This window comes from Megascapheus bottae, chromosome 13 (assembly GCF_031878675.1).
Source record: "Megascapheus bottae isolate mThoBot1 chromosome 13, mThoBot2.hap1, whole genome shotgun sequence".
Classification (NCBI taxonomy): Eukaryota; Metazoa; Chordata; class Mammalia; order Rodentia; family Geomyidae; genus Megascapheus; species Megascapheus bottae.
In genome coordinates, this window is record NC_143521.1 from 47,126,332 (window position 1) to 47,144,780 (window position 18,449).

General features: G+C 40.9%; 1 protein-coding gene across 1 annotated transcript in view; it reads left to right on the plus strand.

The window, feature by feature from the left end:
- The first annotated feature begins 313 nt into the window (after nt 1-313).
- The window catches only part of Dhx15 (DEAH-box helicase 15), a 43,726-nt gene continuing 25,590 nt past the window's right edge, over nt 314-18,449 (plus strand). Inside the window, exons 1-3 of the mRNA XM_090343762.1 lie at nt 314-558; nt 7,608-8,043; nt 12,006-12,199. Coding sequence (XP_090199888.1) covers nt 488-558; nt 7,608-8,043; nt 12,006-12,199 — 701 coding nt within the window. The 5' untranslated portion in view covers nt 314-487. The remainder of the gene's footprint in view (nt 559-7,607; nt 8,044-12,005; nt 12,200-18,449) is intronic.

The following is an 18,449-nucleotide window of genomic DNA, read 5'->3' on the forward strand; positions in this document are numbered from 1 at the left end:
AGTTTCTAAACTTCTCCAAGTTTTACACTCCTTTAAGTCCAGATTCATACAAGGCAGACGGGATTTCTTCATCAGAGGCGTTAGGGTGAGCCAGCAGGCGTGGGAAGGCCACAGACTCACTCCCGCCCAAACAGCAGCTCAGCCTGGATCCCACCTCCGGGTGAAGGGAGGAGACACATCCGGCGCCGAATGATCCAGCCAATCGTACAGCAGGACAGGGCTGGAGAGCCCGCCTCTGGACGGCGTGCGCGCGCCCCACGTTCGCACGCACAGCACGCACGCTGCGGCAGCGCGCGCGCAGGCCCAGCCCTCGTCGCCGCCGCCATTTTAGCTTCTGGTTCGGGCCGCACGGTGTGGGCTGTTGTAGCGGGAGGGGTGGAGGTTTTCCCCCCCACACACCCCGTGAGTGAAGTCGCTGCTCTCGACTGAGCGGATAAAGCCGTCCGCTTTATCTCTGGTTGGTTCCTTCTGCTGGGCGAGGGTGAAGATGTCCAAGCGGCACCGGTTGGATCTCGGGGAGGATTACCCCTCCGGCAAGAAGCGTGCGGGGACCGATGGGTAAGCCAGGCCCGGGGCGCGAGGCGGCGGCTCGGGCTCGGGGGGCGGCGGGGGGGGGGCCGGCGAGGGACCCGCCGACCGGGCCTTGGCTGCTTTGGGGGTTGGAGGAGGAGGAGCGGCGCCTGATCGGCCCGCAAGGGCGCCGGGATGCGAATGGCGGGGCCGCCGCCCGGCCTTGTGTGGAGGGCGGAGAGGCCTGGGGCGGCCACGAGGGCGGCGGCGGCGGCGGCGGCGGCTCCGACTCCCTCCCTCCGCCCGCCCGCCCCGTCCTCCCCGCGCTCCTCCGCGCCCGGCCCTCGGCCAGCGGCCCTGTGGGCTGCAGTCGGGCGGGAAGAAGGCGGCGCGGGCCTCGTGGTCCGGACTCCCGAGCCGGGCAGGGGGCGGGGAGGGCGGCGGGGAGGCCTCCGCCCAAGGGCACCAGGTCTTGCTGGGCCGAGGGCCCGCGGGGAGCGGGACGGGGCGCTCGGGAAGGGGGGAGCGCGCGGCCCCGGGGCAGGCCCGGAGGGGGTGTCGGCCGGGGCCCTCCGCGAGGCCGGCCACCTCCGGGGAGTTTGGCGGTGGGTGGCGGGATTGTGGCGGGCCTGCTGGGAGGAAGGAAAACGTGGAGCGTACCTCGTGGATGGATGGGCGGATGGGCGAGTAGATGGGCCCTGGGGTAGGAGCCGTCGAGTTCGACGGAGGGCGGGGGAGAGCCTGCCTGCATAGGTCGATGAGAAGACAACACTTGCGCTTCTCCAGGCCTTTGCTCCCGCCATCTCCTTTTATTTCCTGCTCAGGCAGGTTATTTGGGCATCCCTGGGGAGGCCGCATGTCTCCCCCTTTTAAAGTTCTTTTTTTTCTTTTAGTTTTCCGCCATCTCCCTGCCTTTCCTTCCTAAGTTACTTTTGAAAGACAGACGATGATGACGGTTCTCGGGTGCACCATTTAAGAATGCGTTCCTCGGCATTAGTGACGGGGTCCATGAAGTAAATGTACATGTTTCTCTTGGAAAACACGTGGTCTTGGTCATTTGAAATATCCTCGGCGTTTTAGTGTGGTGGTTTTTTTTTTTTTTTAAATAATTGTAGAAAAGAAAGAATGGTTATTGTTTGTGGCAGAGTAAAGGCTCTGGTGTGGGTTAGAAGTTCCTTTGTAGGTTCTCGGTGGTGGTTTACTTTTTTCTTTCCCTAAGGGTGGCATTTGTGTCAGTTACCTTTTGTCCAGTGTAAATTCCGATCTTTTAGGTGTTTAAAGCTAGAAACTCCACGTAAGTAGGAAGTGTGTGTTGGGACACAGATCAGTATCATCTTTGTAATTTCTGTGAAGTTTTGTTCACATAAAGTTTTCTTTTTTTGTATTCTAAGGAATCTAGAGTAGGATGTACCTTTGGGTGCCTTTCACATTCTAATTTTGTATATTTTTAAAACTTACAATACTAGACCTTGTGTATTAAGTAACATTATAAAACAAGTCTCTAAGGCTGCTCCAGACAATAGGCATAGGGTGTTAGTACCCTCGAGCTCTTTATAGATTCTTAGAGAACCTTCAAGTCTACTCTGCTCCACTTACAGGAGGAGACAAGAAGAGTTAAGATGGTTTGGGATAGAGCACATAGTTCTTATAAGTAGAGTCTAGAAGATTGCTCTTTGCACTTCCATGCTAAAAGTACTGTGTGATGCTGTAGTTTTAATGACATGTCAATGATGGGTTTGTAAAGTGAGGGAAGGCTTGGTCCTTCATTCTTGTGATGCAAACATTGCTTGTTGTCTGGCCAGCATACAACTGATCTACAAGGTCAGATTGGAATGGGATGGAATTGATTGTATTTCTGCATTTGTGCACTATTTAAAATGCATTCCTGGCAGTAATGGGTCCATGGTGTGTGTGTGTGTGTGTGTGTGTGTGTGTGTGTGTGTGTGTGTGTGTGTGTGTGTGTGTGTGTGTAGGTTTTGACATTCTCTTGGAAAGCACAAGCCCTTGATAAAAGTAACACTTTGGGGTCTGTGATGATACCATAATGTCTGTGGGTGTTAACATGTATTTGCCTGTCTGTAATGGAGAGTTCATTTGTAGAATGTGCTGAAGTTCTAGAGAGAATCAGAAAAGGAGAGTGTGGGGGGGGGGAGGGAGGGTGTTAGAGTTAGTTAGTTCTAGGGCTTGAATTCAAGGCCTGGATGCTGTCTCTGAACTTTTGTGACAAAGGCTAGTGCTCCACCGTTTGAGCCACAAGGTCTACTTCTGGATATTTGGTTGTTGGAGATGAGAGTCTCAACATACCTACCTGCTTTGACTAGGCTCAAATTATTATCCTCAGATCTCAGCCTCCTGATCAGCCAGGATTAAAGGCATGAGCCACCTGTCCTTAGCCTGGAGGTGATTTTTACATTAGTTTGTCTTTTTATCTGTTTTATGAATTTGAATGTCAAAAATTGGTCTTAGTGTGGCCTAGTGGTAGAGTGCTTGCCTAGCATGCACGAAGACCCAGGTTCCATTCCTCCTGCCATATACATAGAAAAAGCTGGAAGTGGTGCTGTGGCTCAAGTGGTAGAGCTCTAGCTTTGAGAAAAGTCCAAGGACAGTGCTCCAGCCCTGAGTTCAAGCCCCACAAATGGCAAAAAAAAAAAAAAGTGGTCTTATTTCTCCAGTATTCACAAAGGGGAATAACTAGAAAGGACTTAATTCAGTAATTTCATGCTTCTTACTGAAAAGCATTTATTCTTTCATACTTAAATGGTTGAAGTAAGGTGGAAAAGTTGTAAGTTTTTGCTATGTATTCAGACCTCTTTTTCCTATTTTTAATAAGTCCATAGTCTTCAATATAAAATTACCAAGTGACAGGAAATGTGAGATATGGAAGGAACTTTTTTTTTCTTTGTCTATTGTGGGACTTGAACTCTGGGCCTGGGTGTTGTCTCTGAGCTCTTCAGGTCAAGGCTACCGGCCTACCCCTTGAGCCACATACCTTTGCGCCACAGCGCCACTTCTGGTTTTCTGGTGGTTAATTGGATCTCAGGGACTTTTCAGTGTCCAGGCTGGCTTTGAACCCTCATCCTCAGATCTCAGCCTCCTGAGTAGCTAGGATTATAGTCATGAGCCACCACACCAGGCTGGAACTCTTTTTTTAAGTCGGTCATAAGGCTTGAACTCTGCCCTACCCTGGAGCCAAGCCCTACTTCTCCCCGTGTTTTCTTGAGGTTAATTGAAGATAGGAGTCTCAGGTTCTTTTGAGCCCGCTGGCTTTGAACCTTGATCCTCTTGGCTGAAACTTTTTTTAAACTTAGAAACATTTTTATTCCAATGCTGATTTGGTTGTATTACTTTCTAAGAGCTTTTCCTGTTAATTGAAAGTAGACTCTTATACCACAAATAGAGGGTATGCTGCATGCCTGACACTCTTATAGGTGCTTTGTCATGTGAACACATTTTCACCACAATTCCTTTTGGTAGGTGAGGTTAAATGACTTGCTTTCCTGGAACAGAAATATCCCTGCCCGAAGGTGTTTAGAATGCAGTAGATTCCCTGAAACTTTTCTCTGCATCTTTGGGGAACATTCTGAGAGCAGTTTTTGGTCCCTGGTATTAACATTTAATATCTGGAGGTGAATCTTTCAATATGTGTCATTATATGTGCTTTGACTTTTCTCTAAAATGTAACTAGCGGTAGATAGATATGTTATCCTTTTCATTGGTTGCATAGTGTTCCAGTTGTAAAGGTTCATGGTAACTCAACTAATGTCTTGCTTGTTGATACTTAAGTACTTTCTATGTGGTTTGCAGATGAAAATCATGGTGAACATTTTTAAATAAACATATTGTGCCCCTGACAACTGTGCTTAGATGTTCCTGAAAGTAAGATTACCAGTAAAGGGAGAACAGGGAGATGTTTCATTAAAGTATTGATTGTGATGATGAGTTTACATCCTCTCTAGAACTATTTCAGTGCCTATTTTAATACTCCGTGTGAATTTGTGTGTCTGTGTCTGTGTCTGTGTGTCTATCATGGGGCTTGAAGTGTGGGCCTGAATGCTGTCCCTGAGCAGCTCATCAGCTCATGGCTACTACCCTACCCTTGAGCCCCAGCCCACCTCCTGTTTTCTAGTAGTTAATTGGAGATGAGTCTCTAGGGCTTTTTAGTGCCCTGGTACTGGCTCTGATCTCAGCCTTCTGAGTAGCTAGGATTACAGGCATGAGCCACAGCACCCAACTTCCAGGTGAATTTTAAAGGAGTTATTCTAGTCTAATTAAAAAAATTACCACCAGTATTTATTAGATATTTCCAGTATGCCAGGCAATATTTTATGCACACTTCAATTACATGAAGCACTGAAAAAAATTGCCACCATTGATAGGTGGGGAAGGAAGTACTGTGAGCTAGAGATGTACCTGTTCAAAAAAGAATAGTCCTGTACAAGTTTACAGACTTGTGAAGCAGAGGGCTTGGGTCCCTGCTTAATGGATTTTTATTTTTTTTATTTTATTTTTTGCTAGTCCTGGGCTTGGGCTCAGGGCTTGAGCACTGCCCTTGGACTTTCTCAAGGCTATCACTCTACTACTTGAGCCTCAGCACCACTTCCGGCTTTTTGCTATGTATGTGGTACCAAGGAATCGAACCTGGGTCTTTGTACGTGCTAGGCAAGCACTCTACCACTAGGCCAAACTCCTGGCCCCTGCTTAATGGATTTTTAATCCTTACTATAGGATGTAGTTTCAGGAGGTTTTTGTATCCTCATAGTTGCTTTATTTAACCTGATGACTTTTATTTAAGTTTTTCACTTTGCAAAGTTTATACCTTGTATGTGGTTTTGAATATTTCATTTTTGGGGGAGGGAAGGGGGAATATGAAGTTGTGAATGAGGTGGATCCTTAAACCATTGTCAGGCATGGTTTTTTGTTTTTTTAAACCAGAACATTGGTCTAGTTTTCTCATCATGCCTTTTTGTCTACATTTTATAAGGTGAAGGGGCAGGTCTATATCTTTTTAAGTGCTTGGTACTGTGCTGGATACTGGAGAAGTCCATTAAGCCTTTTGATTTATTCCATGATGAAGTGATTATTAGAAACATAAATCCTCCCCCCCCCTTTTTTTTTTTGGTCAGTCATGGAACTTGGACTCTGGGCCTGGTTGCTGACCCTGAGCTCTTCAGCTCAAGGCTACCACCCCACCCCATTGAGCCACAGTGCCAAGTTTCTAGTGGTTAACTGGAGAGAGTCTCATGATCTTTAGTGCCTGGGCTGGCTTTGATCTCAGCCTCCTCAGTACCTAGGATTACAGGTATAAGCCACTGTGCCCATAGAGAAACAAAACCCCATCTAATACCAGCTGTTAAGTGGTTGCTCTACCACTTAAACCATATCCTTGGACTCTTTTTGCTTTTCTTGTATTCAATTTTTGCCCAAGCCAGTTGAGTCAAAAATATTCGTGTAACTTTCTGTAAAGTTAAGATAATAAGTGCATATCACCTACATCTAGTTCATTGGTTAAGATGGGATTTTACTAACTTGCCCTGTATCCCAAGCTACCCTTGATCCTTGGTGATTTCCACTTTCAGGAAGATCACAGTTAGGATTACAGGTGTGAACCTAGACCAGGTGACTAAGGGTTGTCTCTAGTTTCAGCCATTTGTAACCATAGTGCTTCTTACATTTCCTGGACATATTAAATGCCATTTATATATTACTCTCCATGTTTGGGGGCTTATGCTTATTTATGACCACCTTAGACCAGAATCATAATGGGAGAAACAAAGTAGATGGTTAATAGCATATTCAGAGACAGTCTAGGACTTTCAGATTTCAAATTGTGACACTTCATCTTATGTTGTTATCTTTGAGAGGTGTGTGTGTGTGTGTGTGTGTGTGTGTATGTATATGTATGTGTATGTGTGTTGGGTAAGGTGAGTGGCTTTATTCAAGCTGTTATGCCATCTAAGTCAGTGAGCTTTATAAAATAAGGCTTTTTTCCCCTTCTGATTAATCATGCTTGGAATAAAATTAGATATTTTAAGAAGGATAAGCTCAGATATAGTTGGCTAGTTGACTGAAGTATTCTAACTGAATGCTATCTAAATTTTGTATTTTAGCTATATTCTATGTGAATTGAATTATTGTTGCCTGTGTGCGCATGCTTGCATGTGTGCATGCACTTGTGTATTCTGGAGCGCAAATACTCTCTTTTACCCTGCTTCTGATCCTTCATTCACAGAAAACATTTAAGAATAAGAAACAATAACACAGTTGTGTCTTATGGCATATTGGCTCGTTGTTTTAAGTCTGAGTTCAGTGTGAGAATTGTCTGATGTTAAGTGAATAGTAAAATGAGTAAGCACAGGCTATCAACTATCAGGTCACTTATAGGTATGTCTCAGAGCCATGCTACTTGTCTGATTTCCTAGCATAGATAATGGTATTAGAGTTTATCTCTAATAACTAGAAGTGGATACCAGAACTGGTATTCTTTAACATTGGCTTAACTTCAATTAAAGGAATTAACCTGGAAAAAAATTAACATTTTAGAAACAACTTCAGTGAACAATGTTCAGTGAAACTTTTTTCTAACATTGCTATATTTTACTGACTGAAGGTATGTGAAAATATACAAGTAATCAATTAAAGCCAGGAATAAAGTATTTTTTATTTTGTTTTTCTTACAAGTAGTATATATATATATGTATTTGTGATACTGTATATAATGTTAAACTATGCTTTTTTATTTAGCATTATGGCATGAAACTGCAAAAAATAATTTTTCGCTAAACTTTCTGGGAAAGATTGTGATATCCCTTTTTTACAACTTGACCTTTTCCTTACCTTATACTTAGTCCTTGACTTCTTTTGTTAAAATAAGTAGGGCTTTTTATTTGCATGAGGCTCAGTTCTTGTGTTGTCTTGTTAAAAGTTGTTGAAGGAGAATTTAGATATACTGTGTCATTATGTAAGAGATGTTTATGACAGATTTTGGGGAATTGGTCAATGCTTCATTAGCTATTGAGATTTAGATCTTTGTGACCATGCTACGATAAGCACGGTTTTTGCACAACTGTGAATCTGAACTTAACATTTTTTATTTGTAGGAAAGATCGAGATCGTGACCGGGATCGTGAAGATCGTTCCAAAGATCGAGATCGAGAACGTGATAGAGGAGATAGAGAACGGGAGAGGGAGAAAGAAAAGGAGAAGGAGTTGCGAGCTTCAACTAATGCTATGCTTATCAGTGCTGGATTGCCACCTTTAAAAGCATCTCATTCAGCTCATTCAACCCACTCAGCTCATTCAACACATTCTACACATTCTGCCCACTCAGCACACACTGGACATGCAGGACACACATCACTTCCACAGTGCATTAATCCATTCACCAACTTACCCCATACCCCTCGCTACTATGATATTCTAAAGAAACGTCTTCAGCTTCCAGTGTGGGAATACAAGGATAGATTTACAGATATTCTTGTTAGACATCAATCATTTGTACTTGTTGGTGAGACTGGGTCTGGTAAAACAACACAGGTGAGTTATTGTGGACTGTTGCATATTTTTACTAGTGTTAAAACTTAGTAGATATTGTTTAGTTGATCTGAGTGATCATTTCCATTGTTTATCTTGTAGAACACCTTGAAGAATAGCTACTGTGATGATTAGTAAGGGAGAATACTGTGGGGAGTCATATATTCTTCAGTTCTGTTAACTTAGGTGTGGAGGTGAAAATCTCCAACCCACATTGACTCTGGGGTTAGGTATGTAATTGGAGGCATAAAGTTTGTGTTCTTGTGCTGAGTGGTGAGATCTGAACCACAAAGTGGTGTTTTGTTTTTTAATATTCTTTTAAAAAGTATGAGTGCGAAAAGGCTTATAGTAAAGCCTACTTATGACTTCTGTTTGGCTCTTCCCAGCCCCACTAAACAGTGTCTAAGGTGCCTCATTACTAATATACCTAGAAATTGTCAAATGCAGATAAGGCATTTTTTACTAGGCCCCTGTGGATAGATATCTGCGACGTTTTTTAATGATTTTATGGGTAAGTATGCTGTGTTGAGGTATCATTTGTGATAAATACAGCCAGATAGCCTTTTTTTCCAAGCTTGAGATTTTTACTAACCTGGTAGGTGAAAAGAGTGTTATTTCTGCAAGTTTTTGCTGAGTAATATAAACATACTTTTATATGTTTGAATATATATATAGGTAAATATATATCATGATTACAGAAGTTGTCATTGTAGAAAATTTGGGAAATGGTTGAAATGAATTTAATAATTACCTGTGTTAATATGCAGAGATATGTCAAAGGTACATAGTTAGAAAAGTCTACAAGGCATTGTCTTCACTGAGAGGCTGGATGTGGTGATGAGGTGTACCTGTAATGGTGAAGATGGGAAGTCTAAATTAGCACCCTTCGTGGGAAATGGGATTCTATCTTGAAAATAATTGGTGGAAAATGGGGTTGAAGGTGTTGCTTAGCAGTGTGTGCCAGCTTAAAAAGCACAAGACTGAGTTCAAACCCCAGTAATTAAAAACAAAGGCATTGTCTTTGGAGGGTACTTGACATATGACTACTTAAGATTGTAGGATTTGAAGGGGAAAACCCAGACAGTTTGTAAAGTGAATTTCATTCAAATGATTTTTTTGGCATATGCTTATTAAAACCTACTCCAATGTCAACCATAGTTTTGGTTATCTCTGTGCCAGTGAGAAAATGAGACCATCTAAATGAAATCTAAAGTAATAAGTCACTTTGACAGATGATCCACAGTATGGACATTTTGTATTGCTACTTTGTGTGTATATAATAGAAGAGACTGAAGCTACTTCAGCCAAATGGACAGCAGGAGTACAGGCATAAGTTTACAAGAGGGAAATCATTGCCCTGAGTGTGTGGCAAGAAAAGTGAAAATTGGTTTTGCTTTTACACTTAAGTTTGAGATACCAATAAAATCATTCTGATGGAAATAACTTACTAGATTTTAGGTGAGAGCTAATGAGGACTGACATTTTTGCCTTCTATGTAAAATAGAAGTTAATAAAAAGGACTACTGAAGGTAGTCTCTTGAAGAGTAAAGGGTTGAGGATCAGTTTTGTGGCTTCCCCCACCAATGGGGAACACAAATTCTAGAAAGTGGCCTGTGTTTGCCAAGCAGCTACTCTTGTGCTGAACCATGCCTGTAGCACTGATTATTTTTGAGATAAGATGTTATTTTCTGCCTGGGACCATCCTAGAATGGCAACCCTTCTATTTAATGCTTTCTGAAGTATCTAATGACAGGCACATACCGTTGAGTCGGACTTTTTGCCTGTTCTGCCCTGGAACTAAGATTTTTCAGGGTCTAGAATAGCTAGGATTAGGTTTGAGCCACCATATTCAAGCTTTTGAGGATTTATTTTAAGAAAAGATCTTCATGTAATAGAAGGGAAAATTGCTGATAGCCAGTAGAACTGGTGATTGGCTTGAATGAGCTAGTCTATTTCAGAACTTTGCTTTGTAATTCAGTTTTCTATATGCATTCACCAAGTATTTTGTTTTTGTTGTTGTTTGGTTTTGGTTGGTAGTGGGACTTGAACTCTGGGCCTGGGCTCAAGGCTCTAGCCCTACTCCTTAGCCACAGCACTGCTTCTGGTTTTCTGGTGGTTAATTGGAGCTAAGAGTCTCTTGGATGTTAGTGCTCAAGCTGGCTTTGAACCAAGATCCTCATATCTCAGCCTTCTGAGTAGCTAGGATTTAGGCATGAGTCACTGGACCCAGCCCAATTTGTTCTGGAAAGTTATTCCTGAAACTCAAGGGTCCAAGTATTTCCTTTGTATTATGCAGGCAAAACAGAGTATATATGGCGTAGAAGCAGGTAAAAGAATCAGCTACCTTCTATTAGTCCAACTGATTTTCTAAAAATATAAAAATAATGCAGTCTACTAGCTGAACTTTTTCTTTGTAATGTGTTTTTGTTTGAACACGTATGAACGTAGGTTTTTTTTTTTTAAAGAAAGGGATTTTAGCAGATTTTCACTTTTGTAATTTGTACATTTAATGTTTATTAGGTTGTCATTCTCAGTTAATTTCAGAGTATAAAGAAATCCTGAAAGTTTGAGAACTGCTAAATTCACCACAGCTATCTTGTTTTTGAAATAAAGATGAATTATCCATTTCAGTAGAGTGAGTGTATTAAGAATTCTGAATTACTTTTAAATGCCTTTAATATGCAAGTCGGTGCCCATTAAAATGCATTGTGCCTTTGCAGGATGATTGATGAAATGATGAAGCCTTACTAGAAGGCCATTAACTGATTTTTGTTGATTTACAGAACTAGGAAGATAATTCTTTAGTTTACTGTTGTTCATTTTAACCTTATAAAGATATTTGTTCCCAGAAAAGTAGTGGATTAGCTCTGCTTTCCATGGGCTATAACAAGAGCTATCCCCAGATTGCAGAGAGTACTTTAAAGTATAGCAACCACTGTTTTTCAGCTGTCATTGTGCAAACACCTACCAAATAAGCCATGTATCTTGCGGCCATTGGAGTTTGAGAGGCTTTTGGAAACATTGATAGAGAAACACATGGCTGTGTAGCACTGATTCCTGTGTAAAATGTGGTGGGCATTTATATTTTTCCCATAGTTCTTTTCCTTTTGAATGTCTGGATCAGGACTCAACAGTGGAGGATACATTAGTGTCTGCATAATGGAACAGAGTGAATGTTATCTTCACTACCAAAGCTTGGTTTTTTTCTTTTCCATTTTCACCCTGGCTACCTTTATGTGTAGTGTGATTTCTTTAGGTACAGTTGGATCTTAAACAAGGTTCTGTTGAATATGAGCAGTAACTAAAGTTGAATTTTTATTTTGGGCCAGTTGAGGGGCTTGAACTCAGGGCCTCAGCACTGTCTTTGGACTTTTCTCAGGGCTAGAGCTCTACCACTAGAGCCACAGCACCACTTCCAGCTTTTTTCTATATATGTGGTACTGAGGAATCAAACTCAGGTCCTTGTGCTTGCTAGGCAAGCAATCTACCACTAGACCAAACTCCCAGCTGAAGTTGAATTTTTAGATGATAGCTAAAGTACAATTGGGTGTACTATTTGGGATGATGGAATTTGAATTGAATTTAAAGATGCAGTTTATAGTAGTTACAAAAAATGTTATCTGCTTTAAAACTAAGATATTTTTGGAAATGGGCATTTGTTAAGAAGTATAATTTGCTGATAACTTGGATCTTTTTTATTGCATAAAGAGAAATAATGATGGAATGTCATTGAGCATAGTGTCAGTATACCCAATACCTCAGATTAATCATGGCCTGAGTCAGTGTTAGATATAACTCCTTGGTGTAGAGAGCTCAGGTTATTACAAGTTTGAATCATAAGTGTTTCTCGTGTTTTCCTAATTGAATTTTGTTTTAAATTATTTGAATGAGATGAAAAATACATTAATAATATACTTGATGCTTAGATAAGAATGGAATAATTTAAATGTGATCTTATTTAATAGATTCCACAGTGGTGTGTGGAGTACATGCGGTCATTACCAGGACCTAAGAGAGGAGTTGCCTGTACCCAGCCCAGGAGAGTGGCTGCAATGAGTGTGGCTCAGAGAGTTGCTGATGAAATGGATGTGATGCTGGGCCAGGAAGTTGGTTACTCCATTCGATTTGAAGACTGCAGTAGTGCAAAAACTATTCTTAAGTAAGTATGCTATGTCTTTAAAAATGAATACTTCCTCTGGTTGTGGCATTCAGCTACTACTTAAGTAAGAACTTGGTTAATGGACGCTCAAGTTACCCAAATTTATAATGGAATAGTCTCAAGTAGCTTGTAAACTTGCCAGATGACTTTTCTTGTTAATAATTGTATATTGTACAGTTTAAGGATGATTAATTGGTGCTGGTTCTTAGTAGAATGTTACTGATTGTATAAATTATCAGGACCTCACTGTTCCTCTTTGGGGTACACATGGCAAGAATGAGCTGCTTTTTAACCTTCCTACTGTATTTTATCTTTATCTTAAGCTGTGTTCTTCATAGTGATGTACATTGTTTGATGGTCATTTTTTTTTTTCCAAAAAGATCTCGTTCTTGTTGCTCTGTATCTGTATAGGACATTGAATTCTTTTTTAATCTGTCATATATTATCCCTAAGGTTTTTTTCTTTTTTAATTTTGTTTTCTTGGTGTTTAGTTTTTTGGGGGTGTTTGGTGGTGGGGAGTGGTACTGGAAGAACACAGGACTCCCTTTTTTAGATGATCTCCCATTTAAGCCATAGCCCTGGTTCCTCAGGCTATTTTAAAAGACATTTGGGAACTAAGTTATTTATCTGGACAGTGACCTTTTTTGAATACAGATGTGTAGTGTAATAGGATAAGTGAGAATCTTCTGATTATATTTTTGCTAAATTATGCTTGCACAATTGTAAATGTGGAAGGGTAGTATGAAGCCATGTGCTGATGACTCATGTCTATAATCCTAGGTACTCAGGAGCCTGAGATCTGAGGGACTTTGTTCAAAGCCAGGCCAGGCACTTAAGTCTGTGAGACTCTTATCTCCAGTTAACCATCAGAAAACTGGAAGTGGCACTGTAGCTCAAAGTGGTAGAACACTAACTTTGAGCTGAAGAGGTCAGGGACAGCTGATCCAGAGTTCAAGCCTTAGAACTGACACAACCCCCTAATCCCCGAGTAGCATGAACCAAGATTATTTAATCAAAACATCTAATGTGTCAGATTTTTCTTACTTGTTTGGTATATATTGTCTAATTATACCTTAACATTTTAGTTTCATGTAACAGCAATTGTAATTTTTTTTTTTTTTTTTTTTTTTTTTTTTGCCAGTCCTGGGCTTGAGCTCAGGGCCTGAGCACTGTCCTTGGACTTTCTCAAGGCTAGAGCTCTACCATTTGAGCCTCAGCACCACTTCCGGCTTTTTGCTATGTGTGCGGTACCGAGGAATTGAACCCAGGTCTTCGTGCATGCTAGGCAAGCATTCTACCACTAGGCCAAACTCCCGGCCCCAGCAATTGTAATTTAAGATACTTCCACTGACTTGTCTTTTTTTTTTTTTTGCCAGTCCTGGGCTTGAGCTCAGGGCCTGAGCACTGTCCTTGGACTTTCTCAAGGCTAGAGCTCAACCACTTGAGCCTCAGCACCACTTCTGACTTTTTTTCTGTGTATGTGGTACTGAGGAATTGAACCCAGGTCTTTGTGCATGCTAGGCAAGCACTCTACCACTAGGCCAAACTCCCAGCCCCCCACTGACTTGTCTTTAAGAGGCATATTTTCAGTTTAAACTTTAGTCTTTATTGAGATGCTAGCACATTATTGATCACTTGTAATTACAGTGTAATTGACAAAGTAATTACATAAAATCGTAGCTCATTTTTATCTACTTTAAAATGCAGAAGATGTCAGGGGCTAAAGGAAAATAAAGGGCAAATTTAGTAGCAGTATCTTTCTGACATTTGATTTCTGATTACAACATTTTCCTTGGTAAGTTACATTGGAGAGAATTTGGAAACGAGAGAAAGGTATATGCATTGTTGGGCGGTATGTTAGGAAGTAGAGGTGAGATGTATCCTCTTGAGGTTTTGGTTTATTTAGTAGAAGTGACAACATAAATGAGTATATTAGCTTAGAGCTAATGTATTTTGGGCATTGTGATGATATGGAGCAGTTCTCAGAAGCCCTTATTAATTTTTGTTGTAATTTTTGTAAATAGTCCCAATTAAGATAAGTTTATTAGTGTTGTTTCCAGGATCTGCTAGAGTTAAAAGTAAAGCCTAAGTCCTTGTAGGGTGCGGTGGGCCATGCCTGTAATCCTAGCTACTCAGGAGGCTGAGATCTGAGGATCGAGGTTCAAAGCCAGCTCGTGCACTAAAGGACCTGACTCTTGTCTCCAATTAACCTCTAGAAAACAGGGAGTGGAGCTTGGCTCAGGGGTAGGGTGGTAGCCTGAGCTAAAGAGCTCAGGGACAGCGCTCAGACAGAGTTCAAGCCTCATGACCCACCAAAAAATAAAAATAGAACCTAGTGTTGTTTATAAGTGATATTATTACTGGGATTACCTTATGTATATGTACCCAGGGTGTTGTCAGGGGAACTTTTAATTTATACTGTGGAAGAATAGCAAAGAGGATTAACTGACCATTGTAATGGAGGGACACAGTTTTAAAGCACAATTTGAATGTGCTTTAGCAGATTAATGTCCGTGTTCCCCCATCCCGAGTCCTCTGTCCATGAACTCTTTAGAACTCAACCACTTTGAGTGACAGAGCCACTTTCAGTTTTCTGGTAGTTAATTGGAGATAAGAGTTTCACAAACTTTAGTGCCCGGGCTGACTTTGATTCTTAGAGCTCAACTTCCTGAGTAGCTAGGATTGCAGGTGTGAGCTACCAGTACCCAGCTTAAATTAGTGTATTTAAATATATATGTATAAAACGAAGGATGAAAATGTCTCAGTGTTTAAAATATCTGTGAATAAATTCTAAGTTTTCTAACACAATTGTAAATTGTGCCATTTATAGAGTGAAAATTTTGAAAACAATACATTAATACCAAAGAACAGACCAGAAGGTAAAAGACAAGTTATGTAAAGGAGAGGGTAATTGATAACATCCAACACATTTATAAATGATGAGGGGGAGGGCAGGATGACCATGGGGCTTGAACTCAGAGCCTGGGCACTGTTCCTAAGCTTCTCTATGCTCGAGGCTAGCATTCTACCACTTGAGCCACAGCACCACTTCCAGCTTCCCCTGTTTTATGTGGTGCTGGGAAATGGAACCCAAGGCTTCATGCATTCTAGGCAAGCACTCTACCACTAAGCTACATCCCCAACCTCACATTTGCAGGTTTTGAAAAGCAATTTGTAGTTGAAGTTCAACAAATTTTAACAATTCGATCCTTTGGTTAATGAGATAATGAGTTCAAAATAATGCTTAGGAATTCATTTAGCTGAGTATGTTTGGTAGGCAATGCTAGATAACGGTATATCATGAAAAGTAGCCCCAGTTCATACCCCCAAACGAATTGTGAAAACATAAATATGACTCTTGAAGTTAGGCATGTGAAACAGATCTTTCTCCCCCCCTCCCCCCCATTTGAACTTAAGGCCGGGGCAATATTCTTGGACACTTTTGCTCAAGGCTAGTGTTCTGCCATTTGAGCCACACTGCCACTTCCGGATTTTTCTGTGCATGTGGTACCGAGAAATCGCACCCAGGACAAGCTAGGCAAGCACCTCCGTCTACCACTAGGCTTTTTGTGAAAGAAAACTCAAGGGCTTAATTAGGACTGGGAAAGTTAGAATTTTAAGTAAACCCCTGAATTGAAAGATACAAGAGGGATTGGAGTGCCAGGTTGCTGTATGAGAATGTTACAGGCAGTTAGCTTTTTTTGTTAATCTAAAGAGAAAATTTACAACTTGAGAAGGTACTATAATTTTATGCATTTTCTAGACATCTGATTGACTTAAGCCAGTAGTCTATTTTAAGATGTTAATGGACTAGTTTATGGATCAGAGATGTCCTTTTTAATCTCCATTCCCTAATTAGGCCACAAAGTCTTTGGGGAACTGCATTCCTGTCTATATTTGTGTATTTGCTTAGTATTCAGAATCTTTTCATGGTTTTTTTGTTTGTTGGTCCTTGGGCTTGAACTCAGGGTCTGGGCACTGTCCTAGAGGGTAGTGCTCTAACCACTTAAGCCACAGCACCACTTCTGACTTTTTCTGTATATATGATACCAAAGAATCGAACCCAGGGCTTTGTGCATACCAGGCAGGCACTCTTACCACAAGGCCACACTCCTGGCCCTTTTGGGGGTATTTATAACCTGAAGAGGTTATAGCAACAATATCAGTGAAGTTTTGTGCCTTCCATTTGGCATTTGGATGGATCTTTATTATAATTTTTTTTAAGGGTGGATCATTAATGAAAAGACATCAGACTTCTGGTTGAGCAGGGTCTAGTACTAAGATGATATAATGTATGCAGGTTACTTGTCATTTTGAATCCTTTTCTTTGGAGTCTATAATTTGTTTCCATTTAGGTATTGTGCAAGGCCAAGATCCAATCTGGGATTAATTTATGAACTAAAAGTTCTATAAGACTGTGCTGACCCAAGATGTTTGGTATTTAATTTGAAGGCAAGCTGATGGAAAGCCAAGAGAAAGAAAAGATGAGGATGTGGTTGAAATTTGTGACAGGGAGAAATGAACACTCTTGGATTTCTTTTCTTTTTTTGTCAGTTGTGGGCCTTGAACTTTGGGTCTGGGCAGTATCCCTGAGCTCTTCAGCTCAAGGCACCCTAAGGCCCCATCCCTTGGCCTGGGTGCTGTCCCTGAGCTCTTCAGCTCAAGGCACCACCCTACTCCTTGAGCCACAGTGCTACTTCTGGTTTTCTGGTTGTTAATTGGAGATAAGAGACTCGGGGTCTTTACTACCTAGTCAGTCTTTAGTGCTCAGGCTGGCTTTGAACCTCAGATCTTAGCCTCCCAAGTAGCTAGGATTATAGGCGTGAACCATCACGCCAGGCTTTCAATCTTGGATTTCATAGTGTGAAAAATCTCTTCAAAATTTTGCAAACCAGCTGAGATGTACTTTCATACAGTCAGAATCATACAGCTGTAGAATTTTTTCCTTAATCTCAAAAGGGTAGGGAATTTCCATAGGGAGAATGATGAAAAAGAATGCAAAAGTATTTAACAAATATCAGCATTATACACATGTTGTGACATTAAGGAGATGGATGAGTATTATAGAACCTTTAAGATCGATGCTGGAGGATTAACATAGCAAGTTCCTTTGGGATTCCTAAGAGCAGAATGAAGCAATGAAGTTACACATCCAATCAGCATTATCATTTAAAAAGTAGGTGACTTAAGACAAAAAAGGACTAGTTCCCGAAGCAAAGCTTTTGGAGTCACAGGGTTTGTGTCCTACTATGCAAGATTAAATGTTTCAGTCAATATTAGTGATTATTGCTGTTGCTAGTAGTAGATTTCCACTTTGGGAAATTATATTGGATCTTATAACCAGTGGAAAAGACTTACAAAATTGCTTTTTAACACATTAGTTGAATTACAACTGAGGAAGATTAGCATGAATTAAACCTAGGTCTTATTTTGTTACTCTGGACTAAGTAAATATAAATATAAAGGACTTGAATAGGTGAAAACCTGGTGTGTGTGCTTGAAAGACCATTAATTGTACAAATAATTATAGATGAATTCATTGAACGTCTGTTCAGTGGTAAGCTTTGTTCTAATTTAAGTGTAGCACTTCAGCAGATTATTTTATTTCACTCTGGATATTTAGAAAAGATTAGAAGTAGAAGACAAAATTCTAACTACTTAAGTCTTATGAAAAAATTGTAAATAGATTCATTCATTCTTGGGAAGCTAATTTTCTAATTTATTATTTAATTTTTATACTTAAATAGTTGCAGGGAATGAAGTATAGAAGACTCTGGTACCATCTTAGAAAATCTGAAATAACCCACACATTCATCCTAGCTTTCTTCATATATGGTTGTGAGGATGAAAGAATATTTTCTTCACAACGTACTAAAATTGCAAAAATGGGGCAATGTATTTTGAAACAAATACGGTTTTACTGCCTTTGTTTTTGTTAAGTGCTTTTTTTTTGTTTTTGGTTGGTGGTGGGGCTTGAGCTCGAGGCCTGCATGCTGTCCCTGAGCTCTTCAGCTCAAGACTTCCACCTGTCCCTTGAACCACAGCCCCATTTCCTGTTTTCTAATGGTTAGGTGGAGGTAAGAATCTTATGGACATTAGCGCCCAAGCTGGCTTTGAACCTTGATCCTCAGATCTCAGCCTCCTGAGCAGCTAGGATTATAGGTGTGAGCCACCACACCTGCCTTAAGTGCTTTTAAAAAATCAGAAAACATATCAAATATATTTCAAGCCCCTTTGCTATAACTGTGTT